The 21,588-nt window shown below is 47.1% G+C and overlaps 1 protein-coding gene across 2 annotated transcripts; it reads left to right on the forward strand.

Moving 5' to 3' along the window:
• The first annotated feature begins 5,275 nt into the window (after positions 1-5,275).
• Positions 5,276-21,478, forward strand: CAMK1G (calcium/calmodulin dependent protein kinase IG). 2 transcript variants are annotated; one of them, XM_027797075.2, is made up of 13 exons: positions 5,276-5,453; positions 9,971-10,088; positions 13,019-13,147; positions 13,678-13,752; positions 14,498-14,636; positions 14,758-14,881; positions 15,447-15,522; positions 16,077-16,189; positions 17,229-17,307; positions 17,733-17,820; positions 18,600-19,027; positions 19,549-19,682; positions 20,697-21,478. In XM_027797075.2, the coding sequence occupies exons 2-12, from the start codon at positions 9,997-9,999 to the stop codon at positions 19,643-19,645; spliced, it is 1,440 nt and encodes a 479-aa protein (XP_027652876.1). In that variant the 5' UTR covers positions 5,276-5,453; positions 9,971-9,996; the 3' UTR covers positions 19,646-19,682; positions 20,697-21,478. The 2 variants fall into 2 exon arrangements, with proteins under 2 accessions (XP_027652876.1, XP_005230379.1); XM_005230322.3 differs by having other exon boundaries at positions 19,552-19,682.
• Positions 21,479-21,588: the final 110 nt, after the last annotated feature.

Below are 21,588 nucleotides of genomic sequence, written 5' to 3' on the forward strand. Positions count from 1 at the left end.
ACCTACAAACTCTGGGTAACACAAAAGCAGCCGGGATATCAGTTTATTACAAATGCCCATTTTCTTTCTGACACTTCGAGGTGCTCTCCCAGTTTCATGATGTTTCTCAAGTGATACCTCAAAATGTGGAGCTGGTTTGGCCGGACTCCCACATACTTCTCCAGCAGTGATATAGGCAGCACTTCAGCATCTCGACCTTACACCTTGGCTGCCCTTCCCGGAGTTCTCTGTGATCCCCAGGCACGCGTAGGGCTGGGGTGCGACTGGCTGCACCGAGGGACGGAATGCAACCCCAGATCAAGGCTGTCTCCATCCTCCCCCCAGAGTGCTGGGCAGATCAGGAAGGTGGTGGTGGTGGTGGTGTATCACAGGAGGGTTTTCTTCTTGGTTTTGTGCCTGTAATCACAGATAAAATAGAAAAAGTTATTTGAAGCTGTTATCTGGCCCAGGAGGGAAAAAAATCTTAACAGAAACACACATAATCCCATATGAGACGGGCCCAGAAGAATCTAATTGGATTCTTTCTTAAGCTAAATTCTACAATCCCTTTATCTCCCTGATTATTTACTGCACACAGTAATAAGCAGACAAAGAAAAATTGCTCTTGGTAAAGTCTTTCAGCCAGATTTCAGTAAACCAAAAGATTTAATTTTTGACCAAAAAAAGAAAGCTATATTTTTACTGGGAATGCCTTAGTAACGTTGGTGTTTAACAGCCATCACATGGTGTAAAAATAGTTGTTCTGGAAATTCTGAACTTTACTGTTCCTGATACCTTTTTTTTTCTGTAACAACTGATATATTTAACCATCTCCTCATTGGGATTACGTAGCAGGGAGGTGTCCAGTTTCCCATTTAGAACAGGCACTTCACTGAAGACTTCTAGAGGATGCTGCCAGGCACACTGCCGAGGCCAAAGCCTGCTTTCCACCGTGGTCCCAGCCCCTGGCCCCGCACCAGCCTAAGTTCCCAGGGCAACGGCCAGAACGAGCCCAGGGGATGGCAGTGGGGAGCAGAGCCCAGGAGCACCAGGCAAGGCAGCCCAGGAGCAGCCCTCTATGTATCACAGCACTTACATGGTTAGGATGCAGAAAATAAGGTGAAGTGCGGAGACTGGCTCTCCTAGTCTGCACTTTTCAGCACTTACCTCCATCTTTCCAGTGAGGGATGGTCAGTCCCTCTGTGGTTCTCCAAAGAGACGAGCGGCCATGGCAGCAGTTGGAAAGGGTGATCTTTCCAAGGTTTCGCATGCCTCACCAGCCAGCAGCCACCATGATTTCCTGAGCCTCTCCTCCCCAGATGCACAAAATTAAGTTTTGCTTTTTATGGATGCATAATTAACCCCTTGAGTAAACATCTATTCAAACCTACATAATTAGTACTTAATTTTTCAAAAAGCTAATGAAAGGCCCTTTTAGGTTCCTAATTGGCTGCTACTTCCTATTAGTCAACTCCAAGTATGAACTATCAACATGGGAAGTGCACTACACGGCAGGAGCTGTGCAGACCAGGAACGCGAGGCTGAAAGCTGGCAAGCCAGACGGGCACGCGTCTGGGCACACGATCAGATATACCTCATGTGGATAGCGTTGTGCAATACAGACTAAATAGCATTCAAAAGTACCCATTCTTTGGTTGAAGAAATTCACTCTCGAACCCAACCCCTTAATGTTTGATCTTTAGGTTGGGGGGGGTTGTAAATTTTCGGCTGGTGGCTTGTATAGTGGGTCAGGACATGTCCCAGACAGACAGTTTTCTAATGAAAACAATGGCAATATGAGAGACATGCTAGCTGGAATTATTTAGGGACAGATAATCAAGCTGTACAGTAAATGTACCACTGAACAGCTTAATTAACAGCGCATGCCTATCAGGAGCTAATTACACGATTCTTCACCGTTTGAAAATGAATTGTTACCACTTAGCTCCCAGGATCATAATTACCAGGTTAAGAAGAACGCGCAAAACCTGCAGCTAAGTTCTTTCGATAACTCGGTTGCCAATTTAACTGCTTTATTTATAAAAACAAAGCCTGTAGAAAGGAACAACTCTTTCCAACAGAGACGATGGCATTCAAAGCAGCAGCATGTAGTTCCACACCAACTCATTCCCAATCACTCTACAAATGAGGGAACCTCCCTGCTTTCTAGTCAGTGCCTCTGTTTTAAGGCAACAAAGGAAAGCAGATAATGCTTATAGATTCCGCTCGAGAGGAATACGTTATCGAATTGCACGTTATTTCAAGGAGCTCATCTAGAATGATGCCTTTCCCCAGACAACCGCTCAGAAATCCCATCTGCATTGCACGTACAAGTCCTTATTTTGAATTTTTCCTGTTGCTCCAAAGGCCATGCTGTTCCATGGGCTGTGCTGCAGTGCTCTCTGCTGGCACCAGCCTGGGAGCCCAGGGATGCTCCAGCAGAGCCAAGGCAGCGGCCAGGCAGCCCGTCCACCTGTGGACGGCACTTCTGGGCTGCCAGGCCCAAGGATTTACAACCCATGAGTCAAGCTACTGGAAAATCCTGAGTTTACCAACACTGGCTCTTTGTATTTGCTTTATGAGCGTGTATTTACGTTCAGGGTGTCACATCTCAAAACTGCTCTGTTTGAACACCCCAGTGCATGCGCCTCCTGCACAAACAGCCCTGCTGCCCTTTCACTGATAATATTCAGGAGGTATTTTCTTCTCTCGCTTCTTTGCAAAAACTGACAGAAGTGTTCCAGGTCACTTCCCACCAGAAGAGCAGAGCCCGCAGGGCTGGGACTGACGGCGCCTTTCGAACACCTCTGCAAACAGGCTGCTGTAATTTGCACATTGTGCTCTTGGCTTCCATCACACCTCCTCACTTCTGATTCATGCCATTAAAAAGTAGATTGTCGCTCGTTCTGAGTGTCTTTGGTTAATAACTGCTATTTTAACTCGAGCCCACTGAGAGCTCAGCAAAAGTCCCTGAACTGAATTGCCTGTTGTCCTAGATTCTGTCGGGCAAGGTCGAGAGCCACCATCTCGACTGATTCTTTCCACAGCCAAGCACATGAGGGAGCTTTTCCCTCTCGCTCCCACTGGATTCTTGGTGTTTTTCGCAGTGTGTTTCTGAAGGCCAAACTCTGAACACTCTTGATGTGGAGAACATTGCAGTCCTCGCATACTGAAGAGCCCTGCTCCATTTTTTCAGGCAAGTTTCTTCCTCCTCCTAACTGACGGCTGTCCCTAGTACCATCCTGCTGCAGTCATGTTCTTCCTGTAGGATTTATAATACATTTACAGCAAGTGCTACAAGAGCAAGACAAAGGTGTGCGTACCCACTCCAGTTTATCACAGCCGCCCCCTCCTCCTCCTCAACACAACTAATAACACCACACATTCCAAGGACTGGAGCACAGCAAATGCTTCCCTTTCATCCTCATTATCTCTGCCTTAAAATTCTCCCAAAGCAACTGCATTATCACGAATCACGCCATTTTTAATTTAATTTCCTCTTTACCACCCTACAACTAACCCAGCCTGGGCTGACTCGGTGCCCCCCGCGCAGGGCAAACCAGAGCCAGAGGTCAGACACCAGCATGGCAGGGAATATGGATGCTCAGGCAGAGATGCCGGTTTGTTCTCCTTATTGGCACTCTAACTGGAATTATGATCATAATGAACCTATTTCAATAAAGAAATGACTTGTTGCTTTCCTCCTCTGCCTCCCCTCTGCGCATCTACCGGCCGCCTCACGGCGCCTGCGGGCAGCGCTTGGCTCTGCTGCAGGTGCGCGGGTTCCTTCTGCAGAATCGATCTCGACGCCCCCACACCCCGTGGTCCAGGGTGTCCTCGGTTTCTGTGTTATCTCACAACACGAGTTTTAACTGGCTATTAAATTTCTAGTTAGGATACAATGACCAAAAGCCTTTGGTAAAGTAAAAGAAGTTAATAAGAACATCCAAAATTGTATAAAATAAGAAGAAACTAGCTGAGAACTGAATGTGACCAAAACAATAATACTGAAAGCATTAAATTGGTTTTATACCTTAAAATGGGAATTAAGAGATGGGAATGAAAGAGCAAGAGGCAGAAGTGGCCAGCACCTTTCCCACCCCAGGTCTATCCCGTGCCTCCCTGCCAAGGGTTTCTGCTACACCAGGGTGCAAGTGGAAACACTGTGGCAGCAGGACCAGAGGCGTTGACCTGTACATCCATGTTTACGCCCACATATCTATAGGGCCTATATCTATATGTACAGTGTATATATAGCCTAATAAATGACCTCAAGTCACTCTGATTTTGGTGTCTCCCCCAGGATGCCAGCAGCGGGACGCAGGAGGAGCTACGGCCGAGGACACGCAACAGCTTGTGGTGCTGCCTCATGGAAGACATTGAAGGGAGGAATAGGTGAAGCTTTACATGGATTTCAAGATCAGATCAATGCAAATTCCACTGAAACCTAGCACTAAAGAAAACCTTAGCATTCAAATCCCCATCCAGAAATTCTGACCAAAATCCTTAACACTATGAAGTTCACAGTGACAGAGCCTGGCCAACAAAGAAATGAAGAATACCAAGCAGCCTTTGCCTTGGAACTAAGTTGCTGAAGAAAAAAATCTTAAGAAAAATAATGTGATTTTCTAGCATTGCCTCAGAGTTGATTTATTCCTCATATAAAACTAAACTTCGCAGTGATATGCACTTTTTTCATGCATTATTCTAGATGGCAGTGTAAATCAACTGAGAGTGCAGTCAGTAAAGCTGTTATTGCCATCTCTAAAAATCCTACACTATATAAAAGATTCAAAGAATTATGAATATTTCCTATATTCATATGTGCCGTGCTTCTTGGGAAGGCACACACACAGAGTTTTGGAAAGTCAAAATAAACCCATTGTATGGTTGAAAATAGTCCAAAACTCTGGTGATGGAGATTAATCTCTGCTGCAATGATTTTTCCCCATGGTTTTGTACTATCTAAAAATGGTGGAGAGCATCGCCATCCCCGTGTTGGGGATGGGAGGGCTGGGGTGCCAGAGCATCCCAGTGGGAAACTGTCCCGCTCCACACTGTGCAGCCCCGGCGATCTCCCAACACCACACAAAAGAAAACAGGGTGGGTGGGTTGTTTTTTTTTTTTTAAATACCAAGAAGCCATTTGTTTGATTAAAGCAAATTATATTTGCATTCCACCCAGGAACATTTCAATACCCAACTCGGCGCGTGCGGGGCGCGGCTGCCGCTGCCCACCGTGCCCCATTGCTGCCGGCAGCGGCGACGTGCACGCACACGCACACCCACAGGCAGCTCGTGCTGGTGGATTTGCTCCCCGTGGGGTGTGGGGTGCTGCCTGGTTACCAGCACCAGCACCACGGCGCAGCCATCCCTCCTCCCGCTGCGCTGAGCTGGGGGCTCTAATCCCCGCAGACCGCGGGAGCTGAGCCGGAGCAGCAGCGGACGGGAGTTGCTCGCTTTGTGCTGACTTGGGTAAGCAAAACGTTATTTTCCTTCATAGCCGTTCGCTTTTCCTGTCTGTTCTGTGCAGTGAAGCAGGTGGGATGCTGGCTAACCTGTTTGGTTTGGGTTTTTAAATCGATTTTTATCTTGTAACAGGAAAATGCTGGAGGACTTCCCTGCACAGGCTGTTAGTCTAGTATCCTCCAGCTCTCGTGCTATATTTAGCAATTTCATAGAAAGCTGCCTTCTGACGTTTTACTTCAAAGGTATTGTAAGGAATCTGAAACGTTTATAATGAAAATTGTGATTTTGTAAGTGTTCATCAAGGACTGCTAAGTTAACACACTGCTTTTGAATCGACAGAGTGTTTAACCTGGGTTTGTTTCTAAGAGCAAGCTCATGTTTCCAATTTCTTGTTCTTTTGTCCCTGAACACAGAGGCTGGCCTGGCAGTTCATTCATTCACATGCAGATTGCTTGTTTTGGTGTTCTTTTTTAAACCAAAGCCCTTTGACTTTTTTTCTGTAAACTTCTTTCTAATTCTAAAGGCAAAACCATGAAAGCAGCATGTATCTTCCCCCTCCACATGTAACTTTGTCACAAGACTATTAATCATGTCTTACAACAATTTTGCTAATGCAGTATATCCATTCAGAAGCTGAGTGTCTGTCTGCAGATGGATTTGTTACTGTGAGATGTGAAAGCGGAACAAATTTCTTCAGAAAATATTTAAGCAAGGTCATAATAACATTCATTACATTCTAAGCAATGATGTGTCATTTGCTGGATCAAACAGAGTATAGCAGCAGTCACATTTATTGACTCAGTCTGTAGAAGGGCCCAAAGGTTAGACATTAATATTGAAACTATTTACTACCTTCAGCACATACTCAATCAGACTGGAGTCCTGTATATTGCTTAATTTGTTATGATGGGAAAGAGGGAAGCTAAACAAATTAAAGCAATGTTATGTACTTCATTTTAATCTCCAAAGGTCTTTACCTACATTAATTCCATTTTATTATGTAATCTTAACACACCGCTGTTCCTGCACTATCAAAAGGTAAATGGGCAAAAGGGCAAACACGGACCCTTCTCTAGATTAGGTGTTTAAAATGATGCATTTTTCAAGTGCATACTGGGTGCACTCTGTCCGTGCATCCCACTGCTGTGGCTGGCAGACATGCCCACCAATCCAGGGGTGATGCAGATGTGAACGGGGTGTCAGGATGGATCTGACAAAAATGTATGTCAGGAGCGTGATGGAAGCGCACAGACAGACACATCATATGGCAGGAGAACCTGCTCACCCAAGCACAGAGTCTGTTTGCCCAACTTTTGTTATGATGTTTTCTATTCCTGTGGAAAGTAAAGTTTCTTCAGCTAAGCGAGCAGATACGTTGAACCCCACGTACCCATATGCTGTGTACTAGCACTGAGAAAGGTCAGGGCATCGCTGAGCCAGTGCCTGAATAGATAACCAAAACCAGACAACAAATAAATCAAACGTTACCTTCTCACAAACTGCTGTGAGGTGCAACAAGTGGCTTAACTACATTGAGAGAGAAAGTCAGAGGAGTTCCCGGAGCCTGCATCAGGAAAGTCACGGGTCTCATCAGCCCGTAATCGTGGCTGGACCGAGGCCCTTGCATCCTGCATCAAGCCCCTCTACAAACACTCTCTCGTGTATCAAAAGAGGAAAAAGTATTGAGAAGAACGTGACCCAGTAGGAGGAAGGAGGAAGGTGGGCAAGCATTCATCACCCCAGCACATATGCAGCTTTTCATTTTGGGCAATTCAAACATTTCGTTATTTTGCTCTCAAAATAGCAGCATTTATCCCCCTTCCTCACAGGAAGGCGAGGGGAGGCAGGAGATGAGTTGCTCATGATGGCACAGGGAAACTGAGAAAGCAGGAAATCAAATACACGTGTAGGGAGTCAGAGCTATTCATCCAGCCTTCCCTGCAGCCAGCAGCAAAACCAACTGCCGTACGCAGAGAGTGGCAGAAGGAGGAACTATAAGATGAACAGATGATTCACAGGAGGCTAAAGAAAACACGGTACTACCTTCCTATGGAAGCAAAATCCTTTTTAAAAAAGAAACTTGAATTCACAAAGAATTAAACATGAAAATACTCAGGGAATCAAGCTTCAATGAGCAAATGTTGGGCAAATTTGACACGTGCTCCAATGGGCCAAATTCACAGAAGTGGGTGTCCGTGGCTCCACTGTCCCCTTCTGCTGGGGGGCACACAGCCACCTCTGCCTGGGGCTGCCAGCATGGTCCAGCCTCCCCAGGAGGGATCTCTGCTCCGCGCCACTCTCGGGCTGCCCCAAAGACCTTGTGCCAGCCGAGCTGCATGGGAACGGAGACTAAAATACCGTTTGTCCCTGGGGCCAGGCCGACCTACTTGGGTTTTGGGTTTGGTTTTTTTCTGTTTTTTTAGTTCGTATTCTTTGTTTGACAGTAGGCTTGGAAAGACCTCAGAGAGGTCATCTGAATTTTACCCATCATTCAACACCGTACTGGCATCATACATTTGGTATTTATTTAAAGTGGGTGAAACTCACCTTCCACCGGCAGCTGCATGTCTCTGCTGAAAGTTCTCTTTTTTTGACATTCCAGATCTGTAGAGATTTGGGATGGGTGGATGACTGCGAAAGAAAGCTTCATTTGGGGGCTCAAAATACCAGCAGAAATGTTTCTACTAACTCATGGGCATTTTTGTGAGGAACTTTTGATCTTCACAGATCCTAAACAGCAGCGTATGGCTGGTTTTGATAAGGAGCTGTATTTCTAGGAGTTACACATGCATCAGAAACCAGAAGGTAAATAAAGATCAGGTGTACCCTGGCCTTTGGTGATTTTATGGACTGAAGCCTTCAACTGTTTACAAGTGAGCCAATTTTGTTTTCAATAATGTTAAATTAACCTTTAAAAAATTGTGTCAAGGAGCTTAAAACCCTGAAACTGTGCTAATTAAGGAAATAAACTAGGTTCAGGAGGAATTCAGTATCTAACATGTCTGTCATGACACACGATCTTTCAGCTTTTTCTCTGCTTTAATACTTCTGCCTCTTCCAAACACTTATTTTTACACAAAAAAAAAAAAAAAAAAGGGCTTTATCTTTCAAAGGCTCGGCTGTATCTCATAGGCTTTGGGGCAGGTGTTCCTGCTCTCAGGGAGTGCGATGCTCCACATACCAAGGGGCTGCTCCATGTGCTGAGCGTGCTGCCATCAGCACCCAAGCCCCTGCTGCCTGGGGATATTTTCAGCCCATTTCTTTTGTATCCCGATAGTGTAGACAAGCCACTTCTTTTTATTATTATTTTTTTCTAGCCTGAGGGCTTCTTTCTCACCTTCCAGTGTACTTCCAGTTCTGTAATGTTAGATCTGATCTTATTAATGGGGCTTAGATGTTTGTATAACATTTCACACCTCCCAGACCTTGTGCAAGCTCTAATTCTCCCACCGTCCCGATGAGCTCCCCCTGGGCTGACAGTGTCACTTTCTGCATTACAGCGGGGCTGCCCAGCCCGCATCTAAAGAGCTTAGTGGGGGTGGGGGGGAGGTGGGGGACCCGGACCTGACCAAGGGCAAGCTGCCCGTGAGCGGCGGTGCATGTTTCGGACATGTGGATCAGCCAGGAGTCCCACGGCTGCATTTACCGACGAACCAGATGTCCTGCAGCTCTGTCCTCCAACGCCGAGATGAGCTCAGCTGCCGCCCCGCAGAGCTGGGTGACTCCAGAAAGCTGCATTTTCTGGAAGCTGCTCTCGCCACCCCCTGCACGCTGGCACTGCTTGCTCCCCGTCTGCAGCACAGAGATGCACCAGCAGGGCAGGACACTAAAGGCTGGGCACCCCCTCGCCTCGCCGGCGCTCTCCCACCAGCCAGCACCCTGGCATTGCAGCCCTGCCAGAAAAAGGCAATGGGAAGGTTATGACTCAGAGCAAAAGCAATCTGTCAATTAACAAAAATTAAAGATGACAGCAGCACAAACTGCACAAGACAGATCAACAAAACGTTTTCTATCAATTCCCCTCCCTGCAGTCATGAGCTCTTTAAACTATTTATTATTTGAGCAACAAAGCAGCTCAACTATAATCCATCTCCATTGCTATTTGCACCTAACTTTTAATCCATTAAGTCATAGATGCTGTAGGTAAAATTAGCAACTTTTCAAGAAGGGGTTTTTTAACCACTAAATATGAAGCACAATATAAACATTTGTAATTGCCAACACGCGCTAAATGAGTATACTGACAAGAAAGTATTACCATATGGCCACCAGCTCCTACCCAGCTGATCTGGTATTATGCTGCACTGATGGCTGAAGCGGGACACACCGTCAAGGGCACGTGCAGCACAAACAGTTGTGAGTAGAAAAAGCAGCACAAAATTTCACATGCTTGAAAAGTCCGACTCCTCTGACCAAGCAAAAGCCATTCACGGGATCCTGAATCCAGCTAGCTCCTGGGTAGTCGTCTTCTTCATGCGAGCACCTGCCACATCAGTCACCACTCCTCTTCCTCTTCCTCACAGCGTTCCCTGCTTCCACTCTGGAGGAGATGGGTCGCAAGGAAGAGGACGACAGCAGCTCCTGGAAGAAACAGACGAGCAACATCCGAAAAACATTCATTTTCATGGAGGCCCTGGGATCGTAAGTACCGCAGCTGCTTCCCAGGCAGGGCCACCTCTAGACAGCGGCTCCCATCTGGCACTGGCCAATGTCCCAAGAACGCAGCTCCCTCCGAGACAAACCCCAGTCTCCAGGTGTGTGTGGGGGTGCCCCGTCACTGCTGCACGGTTGCTGCTGATGCTCTGATTCATGGCTTACGCCTGCCAAGCAGCACCGAAGCAGCAACTTCCCCACCAGCCCCAGGCTCCCGGTCAGCTCTGCCCTCTCCTCCTTTCCCACTAAGCCTGAACAGCAGCTTCATTAAGTTTTGGTCTTTTCCCACTGAGCACACTGGTCTGCTGCTGCCGCAAGGTCAAGCAAGGTCAAGGGATGGCTCAGAGAGAGGTATTGTAACAATAAGTCATATATTTAGCCTCTCAACTCTGACTCAGTTGAGGGATGAAACAAGAAAAAGGATGTTCAAGTTATACAATACTTCTCTGTAGGCTAACGGCTTAATTTGCCTATTCATGCGGATGAGATAAGGAAACATTTCCAAGGTGGTGAAGGAGGAATTGAATTACCTCCACCAGCAAGTTCTGTCACAGCCAAATTTTCTGTGACTTCAGAAACCACAACAAAGCTCCCAAAAAACAGCTACCCCAGAGCTCAGCAACATTTTAAATTATCATGTTCCTGGTCAGCCTCAGAAATCAGTTGAATTATCCAGCAGCCTTCTCTAAAGAAATGAGATTAGAAAAAGCTTTGTTCTCTCCTAGTCAACTTGTTGATTTATCATTTTTTAATAAGGGGTATAATTATTATAAACTGTTTGGGACAGATACATAGAACAGATGCCCCAGCATCTGATTTGTAGGTTGTTCATTTCCTACTATTACATTAATAGGAAAATTTAGCATTAGAAATTGGGATTTTTTCCACATGCACCACTTCAGCTAGCTGAAGAACATAAATGAAGATCCAGGACCTAAAACTACCTGGTAACTTACCATCGCCTTCCCCCAGCACCCACAGCTGTTGGATTAGGGACCTTAGCAAGGACGTCCCTGTCTATTCCCTGAATGCTCTCGGGAACTTAAAAGGCATTTCCATGAAACAGCCTTCAGACTTTATATCGATGAAAGGAGAAAAATGTGTGACACAAGGAAAAGCTCCCAACACCACCTGCTTTTTGGGCCAGAAGAGAGAAGACTATTACATATCATTTACAGAGCGATGTGAAGATTCTAATTAATTTGTTGGAATGCTTTCCCAAAAATCTATGGGGCTTTTTGTTGGTTTCAGCAGGGGGGTTCCTTGCTAGGAACCAGTCCTGGCACAGCCGAGTTCCCTGCAACCCCAGTGGTCTTGCACATTGTTTTGGCAGCACCCAAGGGCCCACAGGAGGAGGAGGAGCCCCCTGCGTCACCGCCGGCTGCCACTTGCTAGCGAAGGCACCCGAGCAAAGCGCCGCATGCCAGATGGGTACAGCTCCGTGCTCAGCCCATCCCTCGGCACAGCGTGCTGCATTCTTTGTGTAGGGGGTTACAGGAGACAGAGGGTTTCTGCCCTTGCGTATTGGGTTTGCTGCAATAGCTTCCCAACCAAGAAGGTGCTTTCTCCGCGCTCACCTTCCTCGCTCTGCCCTCCGGCTCCCTGCAGGGCTTTGCAGACTCAGTGGCAAGTTCCATTTAACTGCCATCAATTAATCTGTTGCTCATTTGATAAGGATTATTGAGGACTGACCTGGCAAAGTATGCACTGTCACTACCCCAGGACAAGTGTTCAGCTGCCCAAGACAAACCTTTAACAGGATTGTGAGCTTTAGACATGTTATAAATACCTGCTCATCGCTGCACTGGGCTGAACCCTTATCAGGAACGTACATGACACTCATTGTCACTTTGTCACTAACGGTACGAGCAGTGTCTGCAGAAAGGAAAACACAGCAGATGACGAATTAGAATATTAACTGAGGTTATCCAGTTGTTTTGCACTTTGGATATACAGAACATTGGCTGATATACCCAAACTGCAGTTTAACTGGGCTCTCCTCACTGCAGTTTGGCTATCTCAGTCCTCAGGGCGACGCTGACCAGGGAAAGTGAAGGACGGCTCTAAGCCGATGGGGACTCCGAGGAAACACAATTTGTATTAAGCAGGAATTTGTCCCTCTTAGAGTGGAGGCTGTTGAGACCTTTCCACGGGGGGGTTGCTAACCCCAGTGGGCAGCCGAGCTGCAGACCACCCCAGCACGAGGTGGCTATGGATACAGCCCCTCGGCTGGGCTCACGCTTCCCCCAGGAAAATCCACCCCCGTCCCAATGGGTTCAAGCGCACAATTCCTGGAGCAGCAGCGAGCTGTGAGCCGCGGTACCGGACCTGCGGGGAGGACGGTTTGACTCGCCGGTCTTAAATGTCTTTTGCAACCTAAATGATTCTGTGACGGAGCCTCCTCCTGCACCCCCGAGGCACTGCCCTTGTTTATTGGGTTTGCTGCAATAGCATCCCTGAACGCTGAAACCACGTTTGCCATCTGCCTGCCCCCCCCCCCCCCCCGGGTGTGCCCTGGACTGGGCAGCACCAAAGCTCACCCACAGCCTGGCACAGGCGGGGGTAAAACTCTTGACTGAGGCAGTGCTGAAGGATGCGATTTCATTTCATTGCAGGGGTCTTTTTTGTCCACCGCCTCAACATAGCTTCATGATGAACTAAGCAATAATAATCTTTTCTCTACAAACAGAGAAAACTGTGGCTGGCTTTTTTTTTTCTACATATTGCATAATCTTGCATTGAATATCCTAAGTTCGGGGCTGCTGGAGATGCAGTTCTAGCTTTACAACCAGCATCCACTTAGAGTTAAATGAGTACCGTATTGTTTTTTCTTGCTATTTCCTCTTTCTCTCTGTGAGTATCCTTCCTGTTCACAGCAGCAGCATATACTGAAGTACAACTTCTTCTGCTCTCTGCAGAGGTGCCTTTTCAGAAGTTTTCCTAGTGAAGCAAAGAAGCACTGGCAAGCTCTTTGCTCTGAAATGCATCAAGAAGTCTCCTCTCACAAGGGATAGCAGCTTGGAGAACGAAATAGCAGTGTTGAAAAAGTGAGTACGTAGACATTGTAACGTAAAGTAGAACAAATGTCCCTTCCTAAAACGTGTGGCTCTACAGTAAGAATAAGATAAAGAAATAAGTCTTTCTTTTTAAAAGAATATATAAAGATTACTGTGAATTAGTAGATTAGTAAAGTTTCTTCCATCATTCCTTGGCTGGGTTTGTAACCCCAACACAGCCGTGCTGCCCCAGATCTGTGGAAGGAAATAGACGAAGCAGAGCAGACGCAGGGGAAGGAGGGACAGAGCAAACGCTGTTGCAGTCCAAGAAACGCACCTGACGCAGAGCAGGCAGCTGTTAGAAACAAAGAGTCTGGTCCTCTGCTTTGGTGCCTGGTGCTCCAAAGGGAGTTTGCAGTCACATCAACGATCCTCTGCCACGCAGGGTGAGGGAGATCAGCCACAGAACAACCCAGTGAACTTTCACTGGCAATTAAAGCAAGAGGACTGTTGGATTCTCCACTTGAAAAGCCACCTTCGTCCTTGCCAGGTTTGTTTCTGACCCACATTTATCTTTGCAGAATAAAGCATGAAAACATCGTGACTTTAGAAGATATTTATGAGAGCACAACCCACTTCTACCTGGTCATGCAGCTGTAAGTATCAGCAGAGCCATTTCTTTGCAGGCCACAGAGGAAGGAGTGGCAGGACGAGGGCGATGCACTGCATTTCTGCCCCTACACACAGGAGTCCCTCACACATAAAAGTTGCACGCACAGGAGCGATTCAAGCACCCCTCACTCACCAGGCGAGAGCCGCGTGGTTTGAACTAACCTGGACACTTCTCATACTGCCTTGGCCCATGCTCATTTTAGCAGCAAGTTTCTAAACCAAGATGAGGATCTGTTTATGCAAATTAATTCATCACAGTTTAGCAGGGCAGAGACAGAAGTATTTCTAATTAAAGCTGTGCCATGCAGGGTTTCTAGAAATGAAAATGGGCAACATGTCAGCTACAGAGAAAGCAGCTTGCTGCGGGCATCAGCTCTGAGCACCCGGCTGCTACTGCTAGCTTGCAAATTTAGCTAAAGGAAACAATCACATAAAAACATATATCCGTGGACCAGAGCCTGGAGGCAGAGCAGGATGCCTGCGGTCAGACCTGCCGGGAGGTGCCTCGTGCCCTTAACCAAATCCCCTGGGCTCACCAGTCCCGCTTACTGGCACCCTGAAATTGCACTCAAGAGCTTCCATCAGCCTCAGCCTCACAAAAACTGCTGCCCAAGGAACAGTTTTGCTAGAGGTGGAGTTGTAAAATGACCAGAAGGTTAGCTTGCTTAACACAAAAGTATGATTAGCTTTGTTTAAATTTTTTTTCTTTCTGAACTACCCTTTCCATAGGGTATCCGGGGGAGAGCTGTTCGACCGAATTTTGGAACGAGGAGTTTACACTGAGAAAGATGCAAGTGTGGTGATCCACCAGGTCCTGACAGCAGTGAAGTACCTCCATGAAAACGGAATAGTTCACCGTGACCTGAAGGTGGGACCTCTCGGGGAGCTGGCGTGACTGCAGGCTTTGCCTGCTCTGCCCCACGACTTTCTGTTGTTCCTTTCCATTTTTCTACCATAAATTTCAACCTCTGACCGCTCTGCATTCACAGCCTGAAAACCTTCTTTACCTTACTCCTGAAGAGAACTCCAAAATCATGATCACGGATTTTGGCTTGTCTAAAATGGAACAGAACGGCATCATGTCCACTGCCTGTGGGACTCCGGGATACGTTGGTAAGGACCAGGAGTGGGCTCGTGCCAGTGGACTGTCTGGAAAAAAGGTTGCGCACATACAGTGCATTGCCTAGAAGAAAGGAAAAGAATATATAATTACATTAACAACATGTTACCCACAGATGCACTGCATGGCCCACGTAAAAGACTGCATTACAAATGAGGGTAGAGACTGAAAAATCTCAGAATGTTTAAAAGTACAAAGAAAAAGATAACTTTCAAAGCAATATATTTCAGTGTTAGTCATGCATTTATCAAACAATTACGGAAATAATTTTAACACAATAGGATTTTGCTTCACGTCCACCAGACTGTATTGGCTTCACCCACAGCTTACTGGTTAAAACCTCAGGATGCAGGCAGAAATTGTCCGTTGTTCTTTCTATTCAATGGCACAAAATAGATACAAAAAGCACAGACCAATCCAACTGGTAAATAGGGCTCTTACTGGCTGTTTCTTTGCACTGGCACCTCAGAGGCCGAGTGTACAAGAAGCTACTGCTTTTCCCACTATTGGATAATTTATTATTGCTCAGAATTTTCATTTGGTTTTGCTGTTCTGCAGCTCCTGAAGTCCTTGCCCAGAAACCATACAGCAAAGCCGTAGACTGCTGGTCCATCGGGGTCATCACCTACATCCTGTGAGTAAGAGCAAGCAGCATCCCAATTATTTTTCCATGAGCTTCCCAACTCCTTCATCGCTTCATACACCTCTGCAGAGCAGTGGTGCAAGTGGAGGTGATACCAGACCTCCCATTTTGCTGCGGAAATACAGCAGCGCTCTATTCTGCCTTTGCACAGATTCACTAGACTATAGAAATGAAAGGGATGTGGGGAATCAAGTACTGGAGCAGAGATGAAAGGAATCACATCTCCTCCATTATGTGCCTCATCCTATGCTTTGGATTTTTTTTCAGTTGCCTACAAATATCATTCAGTCTCCCTCGATACTTTTTGTTTCATTTCCTCCCACACCACGCAGCTATGTACCAGCTGTGGCTTTGTCCTTTCGCTGCTGTAGTTAAGTTTTTAACTCTTTTCTGCAGCTTTACCGATATGCTTAGCTGTGAGGACAGATGGATGGATAGAGCAGCCACCTCTGTTGCTCACTCACTCGTGCTGCCCGCGCGTGCCCAGCGTGGCCGTGCAGATGCGGGCGGCAGTGCTGAAGCACCGCTGCTTTCTGCTCTTCCAGGCTGTGCGGGTATCCTCCTTTCTACGAAGAGACCGAATCCAAACTGTTTGAAAAGATTAAGGAAGGCTACTATGAGTTCGAGTCTCCGTTTTGGGATGATATCTCCGAGTCAGGTAAAGCTCCATCAGGTAAAGCCCTGCGCTCCCCCCACAAGCTGCCACCCAGAGCCCAGTGACCTGTGGGCACGAGCCTGCACCAGCCCCCACACACCCCGGACACCCCCCGAACGCCCTTCGCTTGCTTCGGCAGGGATGGGAAAGGATGAATCACTGAACTGAGTCACCCACACAGCAGCAACCCCCCCAGCCATGGGAATCGGTTGCAGAGGCTCCTGGCACTGCGGTAGTGGGGGGATGACACCAAAGCCAGGCTGCACTGGCAGAGCTTGGGGTACTTTGCAACCTGCCTGTAATGCAGCATCCTCGGCTGAAGCCTCTCTTAAACATAACCCAGTTTTTCAGAAATGATAAGTGACCTCAGAGTGGGCTTAGGTTTCCCTTAGAATTAGAGGAACTCCAGGGCGGGTAACCTTATTTTTCTGGGGTTTTTTCTCTTCCCCTTTGCTTGTCTTCCCATCAAATCACACTTTCTTGCAGCAACGCAGCGAGCCGTGTCAGCCACCACTGCACACTTCCACCAGACTAATCTGCTTGTGGAGCTCGCCTGCACCGAGTTTACTGAAGCCAGCATCTTAGCAGCGTATTTTGAACATCAATCTTTTGTACATACAAACAAAACTAGCAGGAGGTTTGTTAGGACTTATTAACAAACACCACAACCCTCCTTTCAAAAAAAGAAAACAAGATTTTTTTAAAAAGGAGGGATGTAGGTGCTCTTTAAAGCAACTTCTACATCTGCTCAGTTTGCAGTGTCTTATGGGTTTTAGAGTTATTCTTTAGCTGAATAATTCATCTCAAATTCACATAATCTAAGCGTGAAGTTTGGTACATCCCTGGCTAACATTTTTTCATCTGGAGCCCTTCACTACAAAAATCTCCCTTTAATGGAGTGATGAAGCTGTACCAACACCTCCTTCCCGGGGCTGACCCTTACGATGTTTATGCACTAGCGTTTGCCCCGTCTGTTAGGATCGCACCTCGGAACACGGACGAAATAACCTTTTCTCTCTGCTTCTCCTCCCCTCCCACACAGCCAAGGATTTCATCAGACACTTACTGGAGAAAAACCCAAACAAGAGGTTTACCTGTGAAGAAGCCCTGCGGCACCCATGGTGAGGGGACCGGGGCCCCGGCAGTAGCTGGTGGCCTCGGGGATTTACCAGCCTCCGCATCGGGCTCCGTGTCCTCGGTGGTAGCTGCGAACAGGGGTGTCTCCCCAGCCCCCCTTATTAACGTCACCACCTGCCCCCGCGTGGCCCTGGGTGTTCCTTTTTTGTGTGCAAAGAAAGAAAATGATGAATAATTAAAGATGCAATTTGTGCATATTTGCCTCCATAAACAGAGGCAAAGAAGAAATCCCATCCCAAGCTTTTCCAAGCTTTGAAGTGTGTGTTTGTGTTACATTTTGTTGCTGTTTTTCCTTTGGGTTTAATTATTGCTGATTGAACGTACAAAGCAGTTAGTTGCCTCCAGAATGCGGAATGCCTTACAAATGCCATCTGCCTACGAGCCCATTTTCTTCTCTCCCCATCTGCAGGATTAATGGAAATACAGCCCTTCACCGTGACATATACCCATCTGTCAGCGCTCAGATTCAGAAAAACTTTGCAAAGAGCAAATGGAGGGTAAGTCGTTTGCTGGTGGGAGCCTAGAGCCACTTCGCTAACAAACGCCAGTTGCTGCCACCTAGCAATAAGCAAGGCTTCAGCCCTGTGGGTAAGCACCCAAAAGCTGAGATCCTCCAAAGGCTGCCTGAAAATTGTGTGTGGTTCCTCTTTATACTATGTTTGGACCAATATTCCCTGCTGCAACACATACTGGTAGGTTCGCCACAAACATTGCGCTGGAGTGGCCTCACCAAGAAAGTAATGGGGAGGGGGAAAGAAATAATTGCCTTTATACTGAGGGAGTGAAATTGATGCTCCATCAGCAGGTCTTTCAGGGAGCTTAACCCAGCTTTTCCTCCTTTCAGCCTCAAAGATAAGTTGGTACTTCATTTATATCAAGAATTTTAGTCAGAATTTAGGTGGAGAGAAAAATGCCATTAAGAAGCACGTGTACAATAGCATTTTAAATATGTTCAAAATTCAGCTCTAGTCTCCATTTCACACTGTGGGGTAATTTACAGCTGTTCCCCCCGATTTCCTCATGTAGAAGTGGTTGTAATCTTCAAAAGCATCAGCAGTTTGCACTCAGTGGAAACTACGATGTTTACGCCAGGAACAAGCACATCCCACTTCCCACATATTGTGCAAACAGACAGTGCGTGCTAACCGGGACAGTACTGTCCCCCCCCTCCCCACACACAGCCATTGCCCTCAGGGGGCCAGTCTGCTGGCCCGCAGCACCCACCCAGCCTGGCATCCCCCAGTGCTCACTGTGGGCTTTTTGTCTTCTTCCCCAGCAAGCCTTCAACGCCGCAGCCGTCGTGCACCACATGAGAAAGCTCCACATGAACGGTCATGCGGCGGCTGAAAACAGCCCCCCGGTTATACAAGTCTCAGAGGCGTCCAGACCCGACACAGCCATGGTGGCCACCCAGCCAGAAGCACCAAATGAAGACAAGGATGCATCGCTCCCCCTGGTCCCCACGCAGGGCTGCCCGAACCCTCCCACGCAGCTGGAGCAAGACACAGGAATGACAGAGACGAAGCTGCAAAGCCACTCGGAGAACGGAGCACTGCCCGCGGGCAGCCACCTGGTCCTGCCGGATAACTATAGCCCACCCACCAGAACTTCTTGTGGCTGCAGTCCAGCCTGCATGGGGCACGAGAAAACAAAGACCTCCTTCTGCTCCGAGACTGTGCTGCTTAAAAAATCTGCAAAATCCCAGTAGGTATCCCAGTCATTAGCCATAACTTCCAATGAGGTGTACGGGAATAACCATCTCGGGAAGGAGTTCCTTGGCACATAAGTTGCCAGCCCAGGTGGAAGTAGAAAGGAGGGAGGAATAAGGACAGAAGCAGATGCTTTGGCTGGCCAGGTAGCAGTGCCCAGCCAAGCGTCTTCCATGCTCGTACCAGCATCAGGTGAGGCACATCGCGCAGGCAGCGTGGCAAAGCTTCAGGGAGCTGAGGCAGCAGGCTCCGCTGCCACGCTCCAGTGGCTCCAGCCCATTTGCTTTCCAGAAACTGAAACTGCCGGTGGTTAAAGCTGCTGATGCCAATTTTTCAGCTGGTGCCAAGCGACTGGACCCTGCCTTTGCTGCAGTGTTGACTCGCACCCAGCTAAGCTTTGCTTTCAGCAGCTGATGTTCTTTGCATTAAAAACACAATTTCAGTTCACCTGCAGAATGATTGTAAATATTGCTGTTTCTCTTTTTTCTTTTCTTTTCCGATTCTTCCATTTCAAAGCAGTCATTTCAAATCAGAAGTTATTGTTCCAATGAAAACCAGTAAACACTCTTCTCACTGTGGCACTGGGCAAACTGGAGTCTGTTTGATCATGTGATAAGGAGGCAGCCACTGGGCTCCCCACATCGCCAGCGGTAAGTGATCTGCAACCCAATCACCAGCTGCTTTTAATTAATACCATTATGGCATAAAAAAGGGAAAGGCAGAAACAGCAAAGTGATTGTACATGAAATAAATTGACTTACAGGCTTTTTGCAACAGAAAAAGCCTTAACTAAAACATCTTTTAAGGAAGAAATCATCTTTCAGCCTCCATTAAGGCCAGCCCAGTGATTCTGAATTTGACTTCTACATTTACAACAGGGTTGCCCCAGGAATGTGTGCGGGGAAGCCAAGCATGGACCTGTCATATCGAACCCTACTATTACTCAAAGCTACTCACTGGGAATCACACTGGAATGAAACAGCTCCATCAGCTGGTATTGGGGCTTTTCAGCTGGGTCTCAGCTATGGGCACGAGCAAAGGGCTGACAACAGGTTGCTGGCCCGCGGCTGAGCGCAGGCGGGACATCGCTGCAGCCCGAGGGGCTGTGCCCTTTCCCAGGTTGGGTCCAGGCAGGTCAGCTGAAGGTGCTTTGTCACCAGAGTAGAGCATGGAGGGGTTCGCTTTGTAGCTGAGCAGAGCACACTCAAAATCCTGTTTGACTACAGCTTGGATTAATTCCGGACTAGCTAAATCGTTATCATTTGTACCACATGATATATGAGCGGTAAGAAGCATTGCTATTAGATCCTGCAATAAAGAATGTTCCTCAAAGGTGAGCATATGCTAGCACAGCTCTCCACAAAAGCTCCATAAAGTGAGCTACCTGTCATATTTTATGGCACTGCCTACTGATGAGATTGTAGGAACGGGACTGTAATATACAAAGGATTACTAGAAGAGACAAATGCAAGTAAAATCTACTATAGGCTCCAAAAAGATCCATTCCAATGATCAGACATGTAACAACCCTTTATAACTAGGGCACACAAAGAGATCTAAGCTGTCCCTAACACCCATGCTACTGCTTATTAACAGAGCACGTTCTGAAGGCAGCAGTCTAGTGAAACAAGTTCAATCCTCAACAGAATTTCTCTCTCTTGCAGAAACAGAAGGGCTGTTTTACTCTTTTCTGCACTTCAAAGCCAGACATCAGCAGTGCAAGCAAGAAAGGAGGCTGTGTCCTGCCAGGAGCAGGCAGGCAGCAGCGTCTCAGAAAGCAGCAACCGACTGGTTACAAGCAGCACGTTAGTCCCAGGAATCCATCCATGCAGTGACCTTGGAGTGTTTCTGGATCGTTAAAGCTGGGAGAAGGCAACGCAAAGTCTGAGGCTACTGCTAGCATATTCAGTGTATATTATCCATACATTGCTCAGTGCTATAAGCTTTTGTTTCTGTACACTGTTTAGTTGTCCAATGCATAAGAAGTGCACTGCACAATGTAAATCCTATAAACCAAAGCCATGTAGAGTTTTACTCAGTGGCAGGTCAATTATTTTTACAGTCTTCACCCTATTCACTCCCTGGGTTTTGGTTACTCTCAGGCTTCGGCACTCTGGAGTTCAGCATCCACCAGCTGCCCGGGCTGCGCAGTTCTCACTTCAGCTACAAGAGGAGAGACAACCTGCTAGCAACCTCCATATGTCTGATAATAATCACAGCAAGGTCTAAGTTTCCTGCTTCCAAGTCTGTAATTGCACAATAAATACTTGCTTAATAAAGCTGACTTTTGTTTTGTAAAGTGCCTCTTGGTTATTCACAGAAATTTGATGTGGAAATGGTCTGTTAAGTCCCTTGTAAAGCATTCCCCGTGCATCTGCAGTCCTGCTCACTCTGGTGTTTTTCTGGCAAATAAGCAAATTGTGGTGGGAAGTCAAACAAGACATTTGACTTCACCTTTGAGTACGAGATTGTGTTCCTCTTATTTGTATAGATACAACGGAGATAAAATCCTCCATTTCTGTGGTCTGGTTATTTGAAGAAAGATCTAGGAGAGAA

This window comes from Falco peregrinus, chromosome 16 (genome assembly GCF_023634155.1).
Source record: "Falco peregrinus isolate bFalPer1 chromosome 16, bFalPer1.pri, whole genome shotgun sequence".
Classification (NCBI taxonomy): Eukaryota; Metazoa; Chordata; class Aves; order Falconiformes; family Falconidae; genus Falco; species Falco peregrinus.

Excerpts from the sequence above, each read along its gene's own strand:
- CAMK1G (XM_027797075.2), top strand. The coding sequence starts at position 9,997 with ATGGGTCGCAAGGAAGAGGACGACAGCAGCTCCTGGAAGAAACAGACG. Across the intron at positions 13,753-14,497 it reads TTCTACCTGGTCATGCAGCT|GGTATCCGGGGGAGAGCTGT; the intron begins GTAAGTATCAGC and ends CCCTTTCCATAG. Across the intron at positions 14,637-14,757 it reads TAGTTCACCGTGACCTGAAG|CCTGAAAACCTTCTTTACCT; the intron begins GTGGGACCTCTC and ends CTGCATTCACAG.